At 43.0% G+C, this 21610-nt stretch overlaps 2 protein-coding genes, 1 long non-coding RNA gene and 1 other non-coding gene across 13 annotated transcripts in view; 3 read left to right on the forward strand and 1 right to left on the reverse strand.

Annotated features, from left to right (window-relative positions):
- Positions 1-4375: 4375 nt before the first annotated feature.
- On the forward strand, positions 4376-8228 carry LOC143266967 (uncharacterized). The gene is made up of 2 exons (XR_013041811.1): positions 4376-5821; positions 8114-8228. It is a non-coding gene; the product is annotated as an uncharacterized LOC143266967 (long non-coding RNA).
- Positions 7901-7997, forward strand: LOC121831905 (Z30 small nucleolar RNA). Its single transcript, XR_006075500.2, has one exon. It is a non-coding gene; the product is annotated as a Z30 small nucleolar RNA (small nucleolar RNA).
- Positions 8229-8682: 454 nt separating the features above from the next.
- Positions 8683-12435, reverse strand: Pex12 (peroxisomal biogenesis factor 12). Of its 2 annotated transcripts, none has more exons than XM_006995313.4 (3): positions 11894-12435; positions 11065-11618; positions 8683-10104 (listed from the first exon to the last, which is right to left on the reverse strand). In XM_006995313.4, the coding sequence occupies exons 1-3, from the start codon at positions 12017-12019 to the stop codon at positions 9705-9707; spliced, it is 1080 nt and encodes a 359-aa protein (XP_006995375.2). In that variant the 5' UTR covers positions 12020-12435; the 3' UTR covers positions 8683-9704. The 2 variants fall into 2 exon arrangements, with proteins under 2 accessions (XP_006995375.2, XP_006995374.2); XM_006995312.4 differs by having other exon boundaries at positions 8683-10107; positions 11894-12320.
- Ap2b1 (adaptor related protein complex 2 subunit beta 1) overlaps positions 12313-21610 on the forward strand; it is a 122157-nt gene continuing 112859 nt past the window's right edge. Inside the window, exons 1-2 of one of the 9 annotated variants that reach the window (XM_006995310.4) lie at positions 12313-12647; positions 20556-20615. In XM_006995310.4, the coding sequence (XP_006995372.1) occupies positions 20579-20615 (37 nt within the window). In that variant the 5' untranslated portion in view covers positions 12313-12647; positions 20556-20578. Of the gene's footprint in view, positions 12648-15189; positions 15384-15503; positions 15923-18073; positions 18095-20555; positions 20616-21610 lie in introns of those variants that run through there. The other 8 variants (XM_076543030.1, XM_006995311.4, XM_006995308.4 and 5 more) reach the window with 8 other exon arrangements.

A 21610-nucleotide genomic window follows, 5' to 3' on the forward strand; every position in this document is an offset into this window, starting at 1 on the left:
CTCACAGTTCACAGCTCCCCAGTTCCAGGAGATCCCATAACCTCACACAGACACACATGCAGGTAAAACACCAATGCACATAAAATAAAAAATAAATCATTAAATAAAAAAAAAACAATTGGGACTAGAGATATGTCTTGGTAGTTAGGAGTACTTGATTTTTCAGATGACTGTAGTAAGTTTTCCTCTGTCCTGCCAGCTGGCTTCCAAATAATGACGTGGAGATTTATATTAATTATGAAAGCTCGGCCTTAGCTTAGGCTTGTCCCAATAGCTCTTATAACTTAAATTAACCCATTTCTATTAATCTACGTTTTGCCTTGTGGTTTTTTACCTTTCATTCATTTTGATTGTCCAACTCCCTTCAGGTCTCCTTAGTGTCTGTCTCCCTGTGCCTCAATTATCTCCTCCTCTTTCTTTCTCTCTGGAAATCCTACCTATACCTCCTGCCTAGCTATTGGCCATTCAGCTTATTATTACACCAATCACAGCAAATACATCTTCACACATTGTACAACTATCCCACAGCAGATGACTTGGGTTTAGTTCCCAGAACCCACATGGTGGCTCACCAGCATCCATAACTCTAGTTCCAGGGAATTCAATACCTTCTTTTGACCTCCTCAGACACCACACATGAACATGGTGCACAGACAAACATGCAACCAAAACATCCATACACATAAAATAAAAATAAATCTTTTAAATAAAAACACCCCATACATCTCTCCTGGATACAGTTTTTCAGGTCAGGGAGGACCTCACGTCTCACCAGGTTTGTGGTAATTTGTTATGACAGTCACAGGAAAATAAGTCTTATCCTTACATTAAGTCAGTAAAGCAGGGGTGGTGGTGCATGCCTGTAATACCAGCACTTGGGAGGTGGAGTCAGGAGGATCAAAGGTTCAAGACCAACTACAGCTGTGCCGTGATTTGAATGAGAATGACCCCTATAGAATCATATATTTGAGGTAGAACTGTTTGGGAAGGATTAGGCAGTATGGCCTTATTGGAGGAGATGTCACTGGGGTAGCCTTTGAGGTTTCAAAAGACTCAGGCCATTCCCACTTAGCTGTCTCTGCCTCATGTTTGTGGACAGGGATATAAACTCTCAGCTACTGTTCCAGTACCATGCCTGCCTGCCTGCTCCCATGATGGTCATAGACTCATCTTTTGAAAATGTAAGCCCCCAGTAAATTATTTCTTCTACAAGTTGCCTTGGTCATGGTGTTCTATCACACCAATAGCAAAGTAACTAAGACAGGATACATGGCACCATCTCAAAAACAAAAATAAAAATTGAACTCAATGAACAATACTGTGTTTCTGCTTGAATTTGTTATGATGGAATGACATTCTTAAGTAGGTATCTGGACACCCTTACACTTTATCATTGTTTTTCTTAGCTTGAGGCTACTACTCTGAAAACTTCTGGTTACTCATTACACTTTGCCTACTTTGGCTGAATGGAATTTCCAGGAGAGGAGGCCGAAAGGACACCATGACACATAATCATCCCAGCAACATAGTAAGGTCTACTCTCAGCTCAAACTTGAACTTCGTCTACTCATTTCTCTTCTGAATCCAGTCTCACCTTGGTTCTACTATCTATCAATCGCAATTCCCAGCTTCACCTGAATGCTGAAAAACTGTTCTTACTTATTGCTAGAGGGATAAAAATAACCACTTTTTGCTGGAAAAGTGTTTACTAAATGCTGGGGGGGGGGGCGGTGCTGCCCTGGAAACTATATATCAATTGGAAGCCAAGATTATATAACAAGAAATCTGGGACATAAAACCAGGTTTGTCTAATTCATATGATTCAACGAGGATTCTAGGTCATTTGAGAAACTGAAGCATCAGAAGTCTCCCTCAGTACCTTTTTTTCCCTTCCCACTCACCAGGAAGAACATCATTTGGGCAGAAGTGTTGGGAACTGGATTGCTGTTCCTTTCTTACTCTTCTGCAATGCACTATTGGCAGCAGGGGTGTGTGTGTGTGTGTGTGTGTGTGTGTGTGTGTGTGTGTGTGTGTGTGTGTGTAGTGCTTCAAACCATTATAATAGACTAGTAATAGAAGTCTCCTGGATATAATTTGTCAGGTCAGGGAGGACCTCACATATCAGCTTTGATATCTGTAAATCAAATGTTCTTGATACAAAACAACTTGAAAACAGTAGCTTGAAGAGCATGTTTTCCTAGTTGTTGACAAAGTTATCTGGTCGTGCTAGTAATGATGATCTAAGAACTAGTCTCCGGTTTTATTCAAGATGTATTCCTTCTGCATTTCTGCTTGTCAACAGTGGTAGTTATGGCACAGCCCACATACTCAGCAGACATAAAGTGTCAGAGGACTGGTGAAGAGAAGGGCTGGGAATTACCTTTGTCTGGGTGAGTTTTTACATTCGTTCTTTCAGTTAGTAAGATACTTTAGAGGGTACCTAGGGTGTTCCAATCCTAGTGCTGCCATATTCTAGCTAGTAGACTTTCGTAAAACTTACCTAAGCCTCAAAACCTTTCTGTGTAAATCAGAGATACTATTGCCTTCTCTAGTATATGAAAAAGAATGAGATGATACACATAAAGATTTATTTATATGCCCATGGCACTGGGCATATAATGTCAACTTTAGTAATCAGCTAATGAGCAATTACTGTTCAAACACAACAACCTCTTCACACTAAAATAAAAACTGCCATTTAGTGACTGCCTCATTCAGGCCAAATATGCATCTTTTATTCTCTAAAGTCATCCTAAAAACTTAAAGAACATGGTTTATTTTCATTGTCCTATAAAGGGCAAAACAGTTCAATAAGATTAAACTGAAGGTTACCCATCTAGCAAAGAGCAGATCTGGGATTTGAACACTGGCCTATCTGAATCCAAAGACCATCTACTCTCATTCTGCCACACCACCTTACTGATAGCTGGGAGAATAAGACATTGTCCCATTTATAAGCTACAGACAGAAACCATGTGTATTAACTCATGATACCATTAATATCAATGAGCACTCAATTTATCTTATAACCGTTCTGTGGGTTACACACTATCATTAACTTTTTTTTCTTTGCAGAAGAGAAACTGAAGTACTGAAAGCTTAAATTTCTTAGTATAATCTACGATCTAAAGGTGTGTGCATGACAGATGCACTCGAGAGCCACTCCGGAGAGCTGGCTGTGTATGCACAGTCCTGACAAGTGACAAGAGCGGTGCTTATGAGACTCCTAAATGACATGATGTGTGAGCTAGAACCAAATCGAGAAGGGAGACAGACAGGGGGAAGGCAAACCAGGCAGAGAAAACAGCCCAGGCAAAGGCACTCTCTCTTTGCTGTCGTTTGTCCTTGAACTACAGGGTTTTAAGACAGCCTTAGACCAGACTTGAATGATCTGGTATCGATGACACTTTGTGTCCCTTCTACTCTCTGTGGTGATATTTTATTTGTGCTGAAATGTGGTGATATTTTATTTGTGCTTTAATAAAGCTTGCCTGGAGATCAGAAGAAATAGCAAGCCATTTTAAGTAAACATAGAAGTCAGGCAGTGGTAACACACGCCCTCAATACGATCACTTAGCAGACAGGCTCTCTGTGTGTTCAAGGCCACACTAGGGAACAGAGCCAAGCGTAGTGACACATGCCTTTTTTTTTTTTTTTAGGGATTTATTTATTATGTATACAGTGTTCTGTCTGTATGTCTGCCTGAAGGCCAGAAGAGGGCACCTGATCTCATTATGTATGGCTGGTGACACATGCCTTTAATCCCAGTACCAACCATAGAGCCCTGGAGGTCTGTACAGACAGGCAGTGACAAGGAAGTGAGGTAGCTGGGCTAAGAGCCAATGAGAGGGCAGAACAGCAAGGCAATAAAGGTGCATTTGGAAGCTGCAGAGCTGGTGAGGTAAGGTTGGCTGGTGGCTATTCCTATTTCCCTGATCTCTAAGGCTTTCATCCCTATATTTGGCTCTTTGTTTTTTATTTAATAATACCATTTAGAAATTCATCTACAACTCTCCCCTTTATTTCTTCAAGTCCTTTTGCCCACCCCTATTTATCGCTATCACAATCCGTACTTGCCATTGCTTTGCTATCTCTTCATTTCCACTGCCATTATCATTTAGGCTCTTCTTAGCTCTTGAGATCGCTTCCAAGGTGTTCACACTGTCCCACTCTAATCTAAACACAATTGTACACTGCTTCCTAAACTACTACCCTGATTGCTTAATTACCTGGCTTCTGAAAAATTCAGTCTCCCACTACTCTGAGTATTCTGAAGTCTACATCCAACCAGTTAGTGCTATTAGCAAAATCTCATCCTGTCTTCCCAATCTCCTACCACGTTGGTAATACTAACAGGAGTCCTTAAACTTTGCAGTGAATCAGAATCACTCCTGGAATGCTTTTTGAATCTATTTATCCTGGACTCAACCCTGAAGTATCCTTTCGAGGAGGTTTTGGGCCCCAAGCATTTTGGAGTCTTTTACTGTTTGCTTTTTATGCTGGATGCGACTGTATTAAAAGGTCTCCCTTTGAGTTTCTACAGCTCACAGAATTCTGAGAAGCACTTCAACAACTGTGAGTTTTGCTTTGCCAACATTTGGTAAACTAGAATTTGCAACTATTTTATCATGAGTTTAAATAATTATTTCTCTCAGAATTTCTGTTTTGTTTGTTTATTTTTTTGAGACAGGCTCTCCCTATATAGTCCTGGCTGTGCTGCAGCTCCCTATACAGACCAGGATGGCCTCAAACCCAGAGATCCTCCTGCCTTGGTTTCAGGGGTGATAGGATTAAAGGCGTGCGCCACCATGCCCAGCAGAATCTCCTAATTCTTAAGGCTCTTCAAGACCTAAATGAAACGCCTCCTCTCCCCAGAAATCGTCCGTGTTGGTCTTGCCAATTTAATATTTAGGTGCGCTTTCTCAGGGCACCTTTATTTAAAATGTTCAAGACCAGGGTTTGATTACCCGGCACTGACGTGGCAGCTTACAACCATCTGTAACTCCAGTCCCCGGGTATCTGACCTCTGCGGGTTCTGCATTGACGTGGTGTACAGACACACACGCAGGCAAAACACACATGCATACTCATAAATACATCTTTTTAAAAAATCTGTCTTTAAAAATGTTCAAGATAAGGTGGTCTCTCGCTTCTCCCCTTCCCGCTCTTTATCCAAGTATGCGGAAAATCACTATGTCTCCAGGAATCCCATGAATAGAGCATTATAGGGAGAAGAAAAACAGCATCGCTCGCTGTACAGAACACCACAGGCCTAACTCGTAGAACACAGACCGGAGTGCTTAGATGTCCGGGAGAAGTAGCCTCCGCCATTACACCAGCTCCACCCCCTGCCTTTCATCTTGCCCTCCGATTGGCTGCTCTTCATGTCAGCCCCGCCTCACAGCTGCTCACGTGAAGCGCTGGCTGCCGCGGGATTGGCTGTCTGGAGTGCGCGGGCGCAGAGGCGGTGGGGAGAGGGCGCGGGAATCCCGTGCCGTCCGGACGCAGCATCCGAGAGCTGGGTTCCATCATCTCCTGCAGCCTGGAGGTGTTTCCTGACAGTGCCGGTTCTAGCTGCGGAGGACTCCAGGCTGGGTGCCGATTCAAGTCCCGGCTCAGTCCTCTTTCCCCACTAAGGATGGCTTCTGTCTCCCGGAATTGGAGTTTGGACTTTATCTCTTTTTGCTTTGAGGATCTAAGGTGTGTAAGCTCTCGCTGGCCTGCGAAGGAATCTGTGCAGAGCGCCATGTGTTAGAGGATGGGCGAATGAGAGCTTTGGAGATGCCTGAGGTATGGTCCTTACCCGCGTGACAGGTTGGAGGTAAGCTGGCATTATACATTGTGCTGATGCTTTTCTAATCGAGGACCATGGAGCTTAGCGGGGAAGGGTTGCTTACTGGGGTCATTTATTGAACCCCTATGTTCCAGGCTCGTACCAGTCAGCCTAGGTTTTAGGAACTCAGTAAGATGGGGCTAGTGGGGGAGATGGAGGAGGGGCGGGGGAGGCGGGACTGGTGAACCGGTGCATAGTTAGCATGTGATGGTTGCCGTGATGGAAGAAAAAGCTGTGGAGGTCAGAGGAAACTAACTAAGAGAGCTCAGGGCATTTAACAGAAGAGGTGACATTTGAGTAGCTCCGAAAGTATACCCCGCCTTTCTCCCATGGAGACAGGGGGAAGCAGCTTCAGGTGGAGGGTAGAGAGGCAGAGAACTAGGAAAATGTACCCTGCTGGGCCTGGCTGGAGCTTGGGTTCAGTTTGACTGTATCTTTAAGTGGAATTGGTTCCACAAACTTTGCTTCCCTAATTCAGAGGAAGGGCAGAGCCTTCCCTTGGGATTAATTGGGATAAAACCACATGTAAAAAGAGGCAGAGCAGAGGGTCACAGCTGGAGAGGCAGAACTGAACTGGAGGAAGGGTTTCCATCGCGGGGAAGGCACGAGTCAAATAGAGTAGATCTGAGAACTTACAAATAGTCTGGGTTGGGTGGTCTGTAAGAGTTGTTAGGGTTATGCTATTAATTAGACAAGGAAAACTGTGGGTTATTTGGGATTTTTTTTTTAATTTTGTTTTTAAGGCATGGTCTGTATTGCTAGTGTCGGACCCAAACTCAGGATTTTTCTGCCTCGGCCTCCCAAAGCAGTAGGATTACAGGTGTATCCACCACTACACCTGGCTTGATTTTTGTTCTTGTTTTGGGGGTGGTTTTTGTTGTGGTGGCTCTGGAGCTGACCAAGGGCTTCACTTGTGACATTTTGACATCCCTTGGGTGCCAAGCAAAGTAATTTGGGTTTTATTCCCTGGGCCATGGGAAGTAATTGGATGCCTGTAGTGGCCGAATCACACTTTTATAGGTTTTTGGTTAGTGTGTATATGTGTTGGTGCTCAGGGAAGCCAGAGGCAAGAGGCCCACTGAATGGCAATGTTGTCAAGCAGATGGATTTAAAGTCAGTCATAGGTCCTCTGTAAGGAAGTGCTCTTAACTGCTGAGACATCTCCCCAGTGCCAGTCGTTTCTCCTATATTAATTAGTAAAGGGCGGGAGTTGAGAAGCTAAGAGGTGGGAAGATATAAACCTGGCATTCAGACCTCACATCTCTTCCTCATTCTGCTACTAATTGCTATAGACTGTTAGCAGAGCCCAGCCTCTCAGTTTTTGGACTGAAATGAGAAGATTCTGATAGAAAAAAATTGTGTTGTATAGTTTTGTTTGTTCACTATAAGTTTTCCTGTGTTGCTCAGGCCTCTAACTCCTTGGCTCGAATGACCCTCCTGTCTTACCCTCTAGAGTAGCTGGAACTACAGCAAGCATTTGGACTGTATTTTTAAATTTTTGTTGGCAGTTGAGTTGTATGTTAAATGATTTATAATTTTGTAGGGAATCTTCCCTATAGCTACTACTTTAAATTAGGCTATATGTTTCTTCACAGACATCCCTAAGATTTTTTTTTCCCAAATAAATGGAGGTTGGACTCATTTAAATAACAACAAAAACTTTTTTGTTGTTGATTTGAGACAGGGTCTTGTTATGTAGCTCCGAGGGCTGTCCTGGAACTCACTATGTAGACCTCAAACTCAGAGTTCCGATAGTCCTTTGCCTCCCAGGTGCTCAGATTAAAGGCAAGCACCACCATGCCTGGGCTCTAAAAAAAAGTTTTGAGTGATAAATGTTTCACTACTCTTTTTGTTGTGAAAACAAAACAGTCCCCTGCCCACAAACAAAATTTGTATAAGTTTTATTTTTGTATAGCAATTACTTACCACATAGTAGAAAGTATTTATAGAAAATTCAAAATGAAACATCTGGAAAAAAAAAGCAGCTGTTTTGGTATGTAGGCCTAGAATTTTTTTAGATCTGAAAATAGGTGCTCCTTGGGTAATCCAGGGAGGGGAAATGAAATGATGCAATGATGAGTGAAGTATAGTCTGACCTGGTATTGCCATTGCTTCGGCTCTGGCTCTGACCAGGGCATGATCCGGTAATCTTCTCTCTGAGCTGATTGTGCTTGTCTTACCACACAGGTGTATTTGAACCTATGTGGATGCTGGCTTATTGTGTCAGAGTATTCTTTTCTATCCTTGGAATTACTGATACTTTCATGTTTTCCTTCTTAGGTCCAGGTGAGAAGTCAGGATTGAAGACTTCATGGAGGAGTCATCATTTTGCCCTGAATCGAAATCAATTCCTTACTGACTTATTACTGTATTAAAAGTGTTGTATTTAATTGTGGTATTTGTTTGGGTAAGGCCTCTGTTTTGATGAGGTTTTACAAGAGCTTGTAAAAGAGCATAATCTTGTCTTCTGGTATATGTAAACTTTAATATTTTTAAATCCACAGGATGGATTTTCCACTTTAAAACCTAGTAAAATTATATTGTTTATGGTGCCAGAGAATACGCTCTCATTTGCCAGCATGAGTCACATATTATGCCAGGCATTCACACAAATTATTTTCATTCATCCTACATTAATGATTTTTCAGAAGCCATTTCTCAGTCAGCTTGTCCATCCACTGTCATAAATTTTCCTAAATCAGTGACTGAACTGCTGGGTCTCTGATAAATGCTATTGCCATACAAGGTGGTATTCTTGTTGTTAGAACAGGATTTGTTTTCATTATTAGATTCATCTTTTTAATAAGCAAGACTTTAATCAATACAGGAATGCTTCAAGAAGTCAAAGGTGATCTGAATGAAAATTTATTTTAAACCCTTGAAATAATCTTTTGAGTTTCCACACAATCATAACAGCATGGAACAATTCTTTCCCAGAATCATGTATTGTTAAAATTTACTTAAATGTTTCATAGAAACTTTCAGAATATCTAGGATGATTCATGTCAATTGAGCAAACTGTCAATTGAGAAGACTCATAAGAGCAAGCAGAAAGCTTTTGCTCCTCAATAAGTATTCATTAGATAAGCATTTGGTAAACATTTGGTAAGGTATTTTACTGCATCTCACCATTGCTTGCCAGCTTTCACTCACATTGAAATTTCCAGACTCTTCCCTATAAACAAACTCCATTTTTCTTTAACCCGTTTCCCAAGAGAGACAGGTATGGCTCATGAAGGACTCTTCAAATGCTGTTAATTTGATAATTAGCAGATGTTAGTAAGTCACAGTATATGGAAGGGGTTGTTTCTCTAAAATGTCCCTAAGTATTTCTATAAAGAGGAAGTCCATATTTCATACTGTATGCAGTCTGATAAAGCATCTACTTCCCAGGTAAAGAAATACTTTGTAAAGAGAAGGCCTGTTTCCAAACCACCTCTTGGATAAGGTCTACCCTGGCTTTTCCTCTGAGCTTGTATCCCTCTTAATCATAATCTCTCACTTTCATTTTACCTTTTTGACAGTCTCCCTCTGGTGGCCTAAGCTGGTCTGAGTGCAGATATCGAACTACCACATTCAGCTCAAGATCTTACTCTTGAGGAGAACAAGCAACACTGGTAGTGATCTTTAATCCACCTCCACGTTGGCTCTCACACCACCTGCAATCCTGATTCTCCTGCATAACCAGCTTGGTAGAGAGCAAACCAAAAAGTTAGGATCAAGTGGATACATCCTTTTAAAGGAATCCATATAGTTACTGAAAATCAATGTAGTTATGAATTAGGGAAGTATCAATGTTGTTTGCCATACTGAAAAGAGTCTTGTGGCCTTACAGGAGAGAACTTGAGCTGAGATAATATGCTAATCTCTTTCAGTTCTCTGGAGAGTAGAGTTTAATTAGATGCTGGACTTCTGTTGGATAGCCTGTGATGGGACAGGTCTGGTGACTCCTCACATAATTAAACACACAGCGGTAACAGAACACATAGCCAGAGGTGGCAAGAACTGTATCATTCACCCTAGTTTTACGACACAGCGGGCACACTGTCTTCATTTTGGGTAACAGGGGAGAATCCGAGTTGTAGTCTAGGTGTACAGGTGGTGGCGGGGTAGGCAGAGCAGTCAGTGATTTGATGGTTTCTTGATTCTCAGAAGAGTACCACCAGTCAAGGAACTGCAGGAAGAAGACACCCACGGAAAGGCCAGTGGAGAGGGATAAGGCGACACCTCCCACAGCTTTCTTCAGAGCTGACTTTATCTTCTCACCAACGCTGCTGGGAAAGAGAACAAGGGGCAAAGAAAACAGTTGATTTGGGTGTGGTCACAGAGTGACTAAGTGCAGCTCCACACTTGGTGGGAGTCACTGAATTGGAGATGGAGTGCTCTTGGACTGGAGGGTCTGTTGTAAGCAGTTCGCCCATTTAAGTCCACATGCTAGGTGTGTACACCTAGACTCTGGTGTTTCGAGTTTTTAAAATATTTTATGTTTGTGTCTGCTTGTCTGTATGTGCATGTAGGTACCAGTTGGGTCAGAAGATCTGGAGTTACAAGCAGTTGTGAACTGCCAAATGTGGGTGCTGGCAGTCGATCTCTGGTCCTCTGGAAGAGCAAGCAGTACATGCCATTCACATAACCCCTGTGCCATCTCTCCAGTCCAGTCCCGTCCTGTCCTCCCCACCTCCCAACCTGTTTTTAACAACAAAAGATTATGTTTTGATCTGAGAAAAGCAGTAAAGATATGATTTTATAGAATTTTAAAGTGGAAGATAATCCACCCAGAAAAAGAAATAATAGACTTAAAAAGTAACTTAGCAGTGCTGAGCTGCATCTTTGAACTTGTGGGAGAATAAGCATTAGCTAGAGGTGGTATAGCATCATGGATGAGAACATTCTTCAGAATTGTATTGCTCTGCATTGAATCTTGGCTCTGTGTCATCTAGCTGTTGGTTTCCCCCAACTGTTAAATGAAGTCACTGCATTCAATCATCAGGCTGTGATGAGGCATAAGATAATATACACAAAACAAATCCCTCCCATGAAGCCTTGCCTACAGCAGGCGTGCAGCAAGGTGTACCTATTATAATAGGAAAGATCGCCAGAATGGCAGTCTTTGTTTATGGATGTGAGGAATGACTTTGCTGTGACTTATTAAGACTGGGGTAAACCAGATAATTGATGTATAACTTTAAATTTTGTTACTGAAGGGGTTTTAGAAAATGTTATGGTCTTACCTTCTGACGGGGTCCTTCATGGCACTGGCTTCAGACAGTCTATGCTCTATAGCTTGTATGTCCTGAGCTGTCAGTCGACCCAGCCGAACTCCAGCCAGTTTCAGCAGGGGAGAGTGGTGCTCGGCTTTTCCTAGAATGTATCGAAGTTGTTGTGTAAGAAACCAGCCTTCCCAGGCCATATTAACAAACGGGTAGGCCGCCAGGAAGGCTCTGTAGAATCGTTTCCAGTGCGAAGAAGGAGGGTGAATAGAGTATTCATCCTCTTCTCTTAAGCTAGAAGCCAGCTTCTCCAGCTTCACTTTCAGATAGGGAAGAAGAACGAGGAACACGGTGGATTTCCAAAGTTGCTGCTTGGGAAGACCAGCACTGGCTGGTCTCTGAAGCTGCTGTGAGCTCCCGGCTACAATCCGCTTTAAGCCATAAAAATGTTCAGAGAATGAGGCACTGGTTCTAGAAAGATAATGCTGCTGGAGCAGAAAGTCTAGCAGAGTGAAGATTTCATCAAACCACCTCCAAAAGAAGCCGTAGTGTGCAGGATTTGATTCTGCAAGAACCTGGAGCAAAAACATTCATTTTAGTACAGTCTTCAGTTTGTATTCACATTAACCTTTTCCTTCTAAAGCCAACACACTTAGCTTAAATAACTCGCATTTGGGGTATAGCCTAAGCCCCCCGAGGTCCTAGGAATTGAGTCCAGGGCTCTTTGAGTGTAAATTAAGCCATGGATATGAATGGCCCACGTTGATCAATGCAAACTCTTGGTTACTTGTAAAATAATTTGAGTTTTCTCCAGTCGTCCCTGAAACCTTTCAGAGAAATAATACCTTACCTTGACCACATGCTGAAGAGCAGGTCTCACTGCTGTCATTAAACTGTCCTGTGCTACCACCTCAAAGATGGATGGATGGTCGTCCGCGACCGCAGCAGTTGTGATATGAGCCCCGTGCTCAGCCATGGTATCCTGTGTGTACTGGGATTCACTTTTCTCACAAATACTCTACTGAGCATGAACTTGTTTTATATCAAAGAGGTGCTGAGTCTTAATCTTTCTGCATGGCACCCCAAACTCAAAATTTAATTTTACACGAGCAAAATCCACTGGGGTTTAAAATAAAAAATAAAATAAAGACTTATGAGGCAGAGGAAAGGGATCTCAAAGTTAAGGACTGTTAACTCCGAAGCTGGGGACGTGACATGTGGGGGCTGGGGAATGACTTGTCAAATGCTGCACCTCACAGGGCGGAGCGTGACCCGGAGACAGGTGTGGGCCAAGGAACGTGTCGCTTGAGCTGCAGTCCCGAGCTGCGAGGCCCGGCTCCGGCCACAGGCTGGGAAGCGCCCGTCCTTGCTTGCTGACCTCGGGCGCGGCGCAGAGGACCCGTGACGCCACCTGAGAAGGGAGGTCTAGGCTTTGTGACAGAAGCCGCACCCGGAAACAGAAGCTCCGAGGACCTCCACACAGCGGGCGGAAGACGGGCACTCTAGCATCGAACGTGGCCCTGAGCCGGAACTGGGGAACTCTATGACCAACCGGGACTTCCGCTTCCGTCCTCCTGACTTTAACAAGGCGACTGGCTAATGTGGTGGGTGGATTTGTTCCTGGTTATCTCTCCGCGGAGCTTCAGTGCAGGGCCAGACTCGAGCCTCTGTGCAGAGCTGAGGCCTCTGCCTGACACTCCTACCCATGAACGAGCAAGCCAGGGGGAAAAATCTGGGCAGGTCCTTTCGACACAGACTCGGCGCTGGTGGTGCTTAGCTCTAATTCGCCCACCTTCCCGAGAAGCCGAAGAGGCAGAGCTTTAGCGTTTATTAGTGTCTGTTATCAGCAAGTTCCACTACGATGACAAAGGTTCTCCTTGTCCACCAGAATTTGGGACGATTACTTTTCATGCAGGCTTAACTTCTCTTCCTTGTGTTAAACTTAAGTTAACAGTTCTAGGCACATTCTTCTTCCTGAAATTGGTTCCGCCCTCCGGCTCAGTAGTTATGTTAGCGATACCAATACACTGCAACAATTCTGATGCTCTAACGCGAGCTGAGTTTTGCTAGGCTAGGTACTTTTCGGTTTGTATACAAAAAGTAATCTGTCAATGGGTTTGTAAAGTCCAGGTTGTATACTTCGTTTGAGTTGTGGATAGAGTTAATGGAATTTGGATGAGTTCACCGTCTCCCTGATAATTCCAATCCCTTGGCTAAAAAGACCTTAGGACCTTAGGGTGTAAACGTAGGCAATCGGTTTATATAATGAGAACCTTAAAAAAGGCTTGGGTTTAGTTGTTTCCATTTTAGAAGTTTCCTTTATAGTTCTAAAATATGGTTATACTTTACTAAAATAGCTGTCAGTACAATTGTTGAATTTCTAAAAAGTATTAATTAAAAAAGATGTTTGTTTCAGCTTTAAAAAGTTTCTTGCTGTGTACCTATCCTTGGCTGGCCTGGTATTCACTATTTGCCTATGCTCACAAAAATACGATAGCCCAAAAAGAACAGGGCTATTTAACCATATCACAGTTCTGTAGGAGGAATTAGCAAAACTTCATCCACGTAACCTTGTTACAATGAAAATGAGTGTCAAGTTATCATTGTGCCCATGGATCCAATTCTAACTGACAAGTTGGATGTGTTGGCACACACATGTAATCCCAACACCTGAGAGATTGGGCTACATGGCAGTGAGACCTTATCTTGAAAAAGGGAAAGTGGGGAGGGAGAGGGAGACAAAAGAAAAATAATCCAGTTGATCAATCTTGGTTCAGAGTCTCATTTCATTCTTAGCCAGAGGGGCAAGACACCTTGATTAATGGACCCATGAGATTACTCTTTAAAAAGGAAACTAATTAATACATGAGAAAAGAAACAGAGTTAAAAATAATATGTCATGGTTGGTAATATAACTCAGTGGTAGAGTATTTGTCCAACATATGTGAAGCCCTAGGATCCATTCCCAGTTCTGAAAAAAAAGAATAGTGTCGATTTTTATTTTACTTCAGTAATGTGTCAGCTTTTAGTCACCAAGTAATCAATACATCAAAATCCCCACTCTCAAATGTGTAGTTTAATGAAGACACATACGTGATTGCACTTTCTGTTAGAAGGAATTAAAGGCTAAGCCTGACCATCAGGTTTGGAGATCTTAAATATATAATATGTTACATAGGCAATTATATAATAAATTCTCAGTAAAGAGCTAACTTGATTGTATTTTGTAATTGGTTTAAGCTGCCCTGTGTTTTTGCTTGGTTTGCTTGTTTTTTCGTTTTTTGGTTTTTTTGAGGCAGGATTTTTCTGTGTAGCCCTGGCTGTCCTGGAACTCACTCTGTTGACCAGGCTGGCCCGGAACTCAGAGATCTTTCTGCCTCTGCCTTCCGAGTGTTGCCATGAGGCAGAGGCAGGTGGATCTTTGTGTGTTCGAGGCCAGCCTGCTCCACAAAGCAAGTTTCGGGATAGCTGAAGGCTGTTACAAAAAAAAAAAAAAAAAGTTGGATTTCTGTAGTGACCCTTAATAAATATTTGTTCAATAGTGGAGTGAGAGAAGCCAGAAAGCAGCCGGGCAGAAGAACCTCTAAGATATATAGATCACAAAAGTTCAAAAAAGATGAGTCCTAGCACGGTAGAGGCAGAAGCAAGAGGGCCTCCAGTTCCAGACTAGCCTGAACTACATCGCCTGACACTTTTTTCTTTTGTTTTTGAACCTACCTTATACCACTTAAGGCCCAACAAGACAGAGCGTGAGCGGGGTGGGGTGGGGTGGGGCACTAATAAGTTTCCCCAGTCATATTCAGTGTAGAGATTGGAACTCAGATCTAAATGCTTCTTAGCCTCGTTGAGTCGCTGTCTCCTGGTCCACTGCTCTGGTAGTAAGGCGGTTTCTATCACGTGTATGAGCTTCTGTATCTGACAGGCAAATTATCTGAGGTTTGTGTTGAAGAAAGTAGGATACCTCCACAGGTTTTACAAAATTCTTGTCCACGGAGATAAATCCCGAGACTATCCACTTATTTAATATGTCCTTTGGGAAAGCCACTGCGGGTCCCTTGGTGTATAGGCACTACTACCCTGACCCAGAGAAAGGAAACCTTTCCGTTGCCGAGGCAACAGAGACACAGCCGGGTTGCTTGGTTCTCCCGCGCGCCCGGATGACGTCACGCGGCGAGATTCTCTTACGCAAAAGCTTCCGGCCCACCATCTTTGTCCCTGGCAAACTGGGTTTTGCGCAGTGGCTTAGATCTAGAAAGAATCGTGACGACGGGGAGGAAACCATTACACCACCACCCGGGCTGTGCTCTCCGGCTGCCGACGCCACCCCGCCCTTGCCTCCGGTGAGTTCAAGGCGGCTGGCTTTGGGGTGTGTCCCTGACTGACTGGGGGTGGTTGTGAGGGAACCCCAAGCCCGGTGGTAGGCGGCGGGAGGAAAGGAAGATCCGAGGAGCGTGACGGTTGAGGGTGGAGGGAGTCCTCGGGTGTGACCGTTGTGAGGGAGAAGCTTGGGGAGAGAGCCTCCTCCGCGGTGGCCGTGGTGGGATGGGGTTGCGCTCGGGTGGAGCAGCTCGTGGTTGGGGGCTTCGGAGCAGAAGCAGGTTCCCCCGGACAGGGTTGGAGAGGGTTGAGGCCAGGGGTGTGGCCGCTAGAGGCTGGAGGCCGAGGGAGAACCTCCCAGTTTTCCCGGCTGGCATCTGTTCATTGAAAAGCCGAGACGTGTCCAGCAAAGCAAAGGGAGAAAGGATTCCCCCCACGGCTTGGCCATTGAAACCTCTCCTGTCGCCCGTACTTGGGGTTTCCAGGCTTCTCTCCGGACCTGGTGAAAACTGAACAGATCTCCGGGGTCTTGACCTGGGGGAAGTGCGTAAGGGGACTAAAGGTACTTCGAGGAAGGAGAAACCTGCATAATTGACCCCCTGTGTGAGAGGGGGAAGCCAATGAAAGGAAATCTTAACCCGGAATTGTTGGGTTCTCCCCCACCCCCTTTCTTCCCTAGGGTCATCAGGAGCAGTCTAGTTTGAGCAAGGCTGTAAATTCTACCAGAAGTGAAAAAACTGGAATTTCCTGCTGTTTCTTTTTTCTTTGAATTTCACAGGATATATTAGCTTTCTGGGCAGCTTTCTATTTAGGGGAAGGCTCTTCATAAAACTCAGTCTATTTATTTCATTGTGAAGCAGGGTGAACGTGTCATGAATGCTTCGTTGAATTTATTTTACTTCCTTTTAACTTTTAGAAGGGAGAGTGTTTTTAAATTGCCAAACACTTTTGCAACCGTTGTGGTTTAGAAGACAAAGAACAGTAATAAGCTTGGAGCGGCAAATTGACTAAGAAAGTGCTTTCAGCGAGGAACAGTTTAAATTATTAATTGGTTTCCTTTTGTAGTTCTGCTTAGCCTTAGGGTGCACTTGCAAAGTAATAATAGAAAGAGGCAGATGAAGGAGGCGCAGCAAAGGGGAACACATCCCAGGGATGACGACGTGAGGTGGAAAATGAGAACGAATCGCAGGTATCCTGCCAGGCAAACTCCTGAGAAATAAAGGGGAGTTCTGCAAACAGCCTCTCCATAGATGGATGGTAAACTTAATATAAAGCAAATATTTTGACGAATTAAGGCTCAAAGAAGTTCCCTTACATCTTTTCCTTCTGTAAAAGATTATTATTTTAAACTATTGTGTCTCAAAGCACAAGCCTGAACCCGCTTACACAAGGAGTATTCAGGGAGGACACCATCCCCTTTTTTCTTTCCTCCTAGGCTTGTTTCCCAAAATGCCTTGGCATTTCATAACAGTTGGGTGTAAGACTGTTGGGCTTCTTTCTTTATGTGTCAACGTGTAGTTATTAAAATAGAAACCAGAGGTGAATCTGGCTTTTAAATGTTTTATTTCTGATAAGGTAATTCATCTGAAGCTGCTGATGTCCTTGTGCTATTGAACATTTGGCCAGATACGATCTCTACACCTCTCAACCTTGTAAGTGAAGGTTGCTGGAATGACTCTTCCGCTCGACAGTTCACTGAGCTTTGGCCAGCTGCTGACTTGATGTGTACAGAAGGGTACAGTGGCCTTCCTGACCCTCGTGTTAGTTGCCATTTCCCAAAGAGCCATTTAAAATTAAGACCTTATTAGCTTATTTTCTGACCTCAGAAATATTCTACTCAGCCTATTAATCTTATTTCAATGTTGAGTTTCTCTTTTGGGGAATTGAAGGAAGGGGAGGATGGACGGACTTTGACAACCTATATTTGGCAGAAACTAGGTTATGTTAATCTAGATCTTGTACAGGGAGGCCTGTGAAAGGCGGTGGCATCACACGGGAGCTAGGACAAATGCAGGTGATCATGTGCTTTGCCTGGAGGCTGCTTTGTTCTTTAACAGTGTCCCTAGGCCACACCATAAATCAGTTAGTGACTTTTCAGGTTTGATGTTGTATAAGGTTTTATGAGTTCAGATTCCATTGTGACTTACTTATTTTTAGGGATTTCCTGAAAAACAAAAATTTACTCCAGTAGGATTTTATGTTTTGAAGCACTAAGCGGGTTGTATTTTCTCTAGCTCCATTCTGGCTATTTTTCTGTGGTTTCTAATATAGACATCCGTTTTCACATCATCTATTTGGAGAATCTAGCTGTGTCTTATCTAGCAAGTGCTTGGGGGTAATTCATTTAAAAATAGGTATATGTGATTATTGTGAGTTGAAAGTCACAGTGACATTAAGGCTCTGCCATTACCACCTCTTCTCATTTTTATTAAATATTTAATATTTATATATGCATATAATGTGTTTAGCTCCAACCCACCCCCATCCTTCCTTTCTACTCCTTTGCTTTTGTTTAGACCATTTTCATTTTTTCCTTGGAGGTTTTTTTTGTTTGTTTGTTTTTACTTAAGGCAAGGATAAACTTGTCACCGTGATTCTTTGCCTGTATGGTGGGGATTATTTCATCATAATTGTTTACCATGGTGTCAGTTGTATTTTGTGATGTATCTATCTGCTTATTTTTCTTCCTTTTTGATTTTTTTTTCTTTTGATGGAGAGATCTTGTGCCTGCTAGGTAAGCACGCTACCATTGGGCTATATCCCTGCTCTAAATTGGCACTGAGGATTGAGCACAGGTTTCCCATATATTAAGCAAGCCCTCTACCACTGAACCCCTTTTTATTTATTTTATTTTGTGTGGGGGTATTTTGACTGCATGTGAGACTATATACCACTTGTGTACTCAGTGCCCTCAGAGGCCAGAAGAGGGCATCTGATCCCCTGGAACTGGAATTAGAGACGGTGGTGAGCTGCCAGGTGAATGCTCGGAACAGAACCCTGGTCTTCTGGAAGAGCAGCCAGTGCTCTTAGCTGCTGATCTATCTCCAGCCTTATTTTGTTCTTGAGACAAAGTCTCATTATATTATCCAGACTTACCTCAGTCTCCCAAGTATCTGGTCATATCTCTTTTTGTTAGAGCAGAGATTCTTGGTGTAGGATCTATGTTGCAGGCTTTTTACAAGTTGTTATTGTTTTATTTTGTTTGTACCGTGTATATGTCAGTGCGCCATGTGTGTGTCCTGCGCTCAAGGAGGCCAGAAGAGGGTGCTGGGTCCCCTGGAACCAGAGTTACAGTGATATGTGGGGTGCTGGGAATGGAATATACAAATCATGCAAGTGTAGGCTGTTAATAAAGGTGACTGGTTTGAACAGTGTATGTTGAGAAATCCTGTTAGAATTTCATGTTATCTGGGAATAATGGCGCACGTAATTGCAGCACTAATGTGGCAGAAACAGGAGGATCACCATGAGTGTGAAGTCAGTCTGGTTTTTATAGCGGGTTTCAAGCCTGCCAGGACTTACAGAAAAAAAAGAAAAAATAATTTTATATATGTGTATGTGAGCTTTAGAAGACAGAATGCTTTTGTGCACTTTTCACAAGTAACTGGGTGAAAAACTTGTAAACAAATTTTGTTTTCAAGTCTTAGGTTTGAAGTTTTGCTGATTCCAAGGGATTTAAAGTGGTATAACCACGTTCTGTATGGACAGTGATGGTTTTGAGCAGTAGCACATAGCACTCTTGTCGGACCCTAGTAACTGTTTCTGTGTGTCATCTTTGTTTGTACATGTAAACTCACAGATAAGATTTCTGTTACTAGTCTTTAAAAAGTCTTGTCGTGATTTGAAACAGGGTCTTTGTATGTAGCCCTGGCTGGCCTGGAATTCATTATGTAGATCAAGCTGCCCTTGACCTCAGAGATCCACCTGCCTGTTTATGTGAAGAATTTCTAGTCAGGTGTGGTGGTACACACCCATGTTCCCAGCACCTGGAAGGTGGAGACAGGAGAAGGAGGGATTCAAGTCATCTTCAGCTACGTAGCAAGTTTGAGACCTTCTTGGGCTTGATGAGATCTGTCTTAAAAACAAAAAGAACTGTGTGTGGTGACATGTTTGTAAAGCCAGCACTCTGGACAGAAGTAGGAGGAGAGGACCTTTGCAAATTCAAGGCCAGGCCAGTCAGGGCTACACAGGCAATGCTGTTGCAAAAAGCACAGGCAGCTCACTGGTTAAGAGCACTTGCTGCTCTTACAGAGGACCCAGTTTCAATTTCCAGCACGGGTGGCACACAGCAAACTGTAACTCTAGCTTCAGGATCTAACTCCCTGTTCTGGCTTTCTTCGGCATGGGTGCACACACAGGTGTACACACATACACATAAGTAAATAATAAAAACCTTTAAAACAAACAAAAAAATCCCTAATTTGTCTGCTTTCTATTTAATTTATACTGTGAATGGATTGATAATAGCATTCTTTGAATTTTTGCTAGAAAGACATGAAAACATTAATGCAAGCCTCTAGGTGACAAATATCAAAACAATTTCTGTATTCCACACGGTGTTTGTGGTTTCTAGTTCTTTCTTTTCTTTATGTTTTTGAGACAGGGTCTTATGTAGTCCGGGTTCACCTCAAAGCCACTGTGTAGCTGAGGAGAATGACCTCGAACTCCTGGTCTTGCTGCCTGTACCTCCCAGAGCTGGGAGCAAGACAGGCTTATTTTTTGCTGAGACCCTTTTTGCACGCAGTATTTAACAGGTTGGCAGAATTGTTTCTGCCTTTGAGCTTTGCCTACTTTGAGTGACCCCCATCCTGAGACAGGGGAGTGACCAGGTTTTTCCGATTAGGAAGTTATGGAGAAATCTTTGACACTAAGCCTTTGTCTTAAATGTTTGAGTGAGTGACTAAGATGTATTTACAAAGGTATCAAGCTTGCCCTTGGAGGCTACAGAGCCATAAGGGGTTCAGGTTATTACCCTATTCCATTTGTCCTTCATACTTTGCTCCTAGAAATTCCTTGAGGCAAGTTGTGGTTTTTAATTTCCTGTGCTGCTTGAACTGCAAATGGTGGTGGTAATAGGAAGAAACTACTCATTTTGTTAAAAAGCAGAAATTCTTAACCATAGCTGTTCTTAAAATTAATTCGATGCCTTGCTGGAGACATTATTTGGATAACAGCATTCTTTCCTCTTACCATAGGTACACTCTAAAGATCCAGAATCATGACTGACTCCAAGTACTTCACAACCAATAAGAAGGGTGAGTAGAACCTCAGCAGATCTTCACATTGTTAAGTTAAGTTGCTGGGTTATACTGCCCAAGTAGAATGTTCTGAAGTTTTTTTTACATGTGTTTGCACCCTCTCATTGGGAATCTGATGTTTCTACAAATAATTATGTTTGAATAAGTTATTAAAGTGTAGGGGATTTTATATGCTTGCTTTCCAGTGCTGGGGAACTAATCTAGTCTTGCACATGCTAGGCGAGTGCTCTGCCGTCGAGCTACACCTCCAGCTCTTCATGACCTCTGTGGTCAGTAATATAATACTGGGTTTTACACGTGAGTGTGGGCTTAGGAAGTAAGGATTCTTGTTGGGAAAATCTACCTTCCCAAATTATTTCCAGATGGCAGATTTCTGGAGGTGTGGACGGACCTTCCATCAGAGATAAATTAGCGTCACTGCCCTCAGCTTAAGCACGCAACTGAGCTCGCTTTGTTTCTCAGAGTCAGAATTCCTTGTTTTTGTATTCAGCAGGTCTTATATTTGCTGAAATATTCTGGGCATGGCACCAACTACTGTGATGTTTATTATTCTTGTTTTTCAGTGTTTTGGCCTGCTTCTCAGGTGTGAGTGTCCTCTAGTGGCTGAAATGTGGCAGCTTTTCTGGCATAGAATTTGTCTTTATTTGCCTTGAAGTATTTTCTGGTGTGTTGTCTTGAGACTTAGCTGAGTTGGAGTATGTACTATGCACATTTTGCTTGGTACACTAGTGGAATTACTGATTGAGTACTCCAATTTCCAGTAAGTCAGAGTAGGTGCTGAGGATACCTAGTACTCAATCTTGGTTTCTAAATAACATTTTTTCAGCCAGGTGGTGGTGGCACATACCTTTAATCCCAGCACTTGGAGGCAGAGGCAGGTGGATCTCTGAATTTGAGGCCAGCCTAGTCTACAGAATGAGTTCCAGGACAGCCAGGGCTACGGAGAAACCTTGTCTCAAAAGACCCAAAATAAATAAACAACATCTTTCACT

The sequence above is a fragment of the Peromyscus maniculatus genome, chromosome 8, assembly GCF_049852395.1.
Source record: "Peromyscus maniculatus bairdii isolate BWxNUB_F1_BW_parent chromosome 8, HU_Pman_BW_mat_3.1, whole genome shotgun sequence".
In the NCBI taxonomy this organism is placed as follows: Eukaryota; Metazoa; Chordata; class Mammalia; order Rodentia; family Cricetidae; genus Peromyscus; species Peromyscus maniculatus.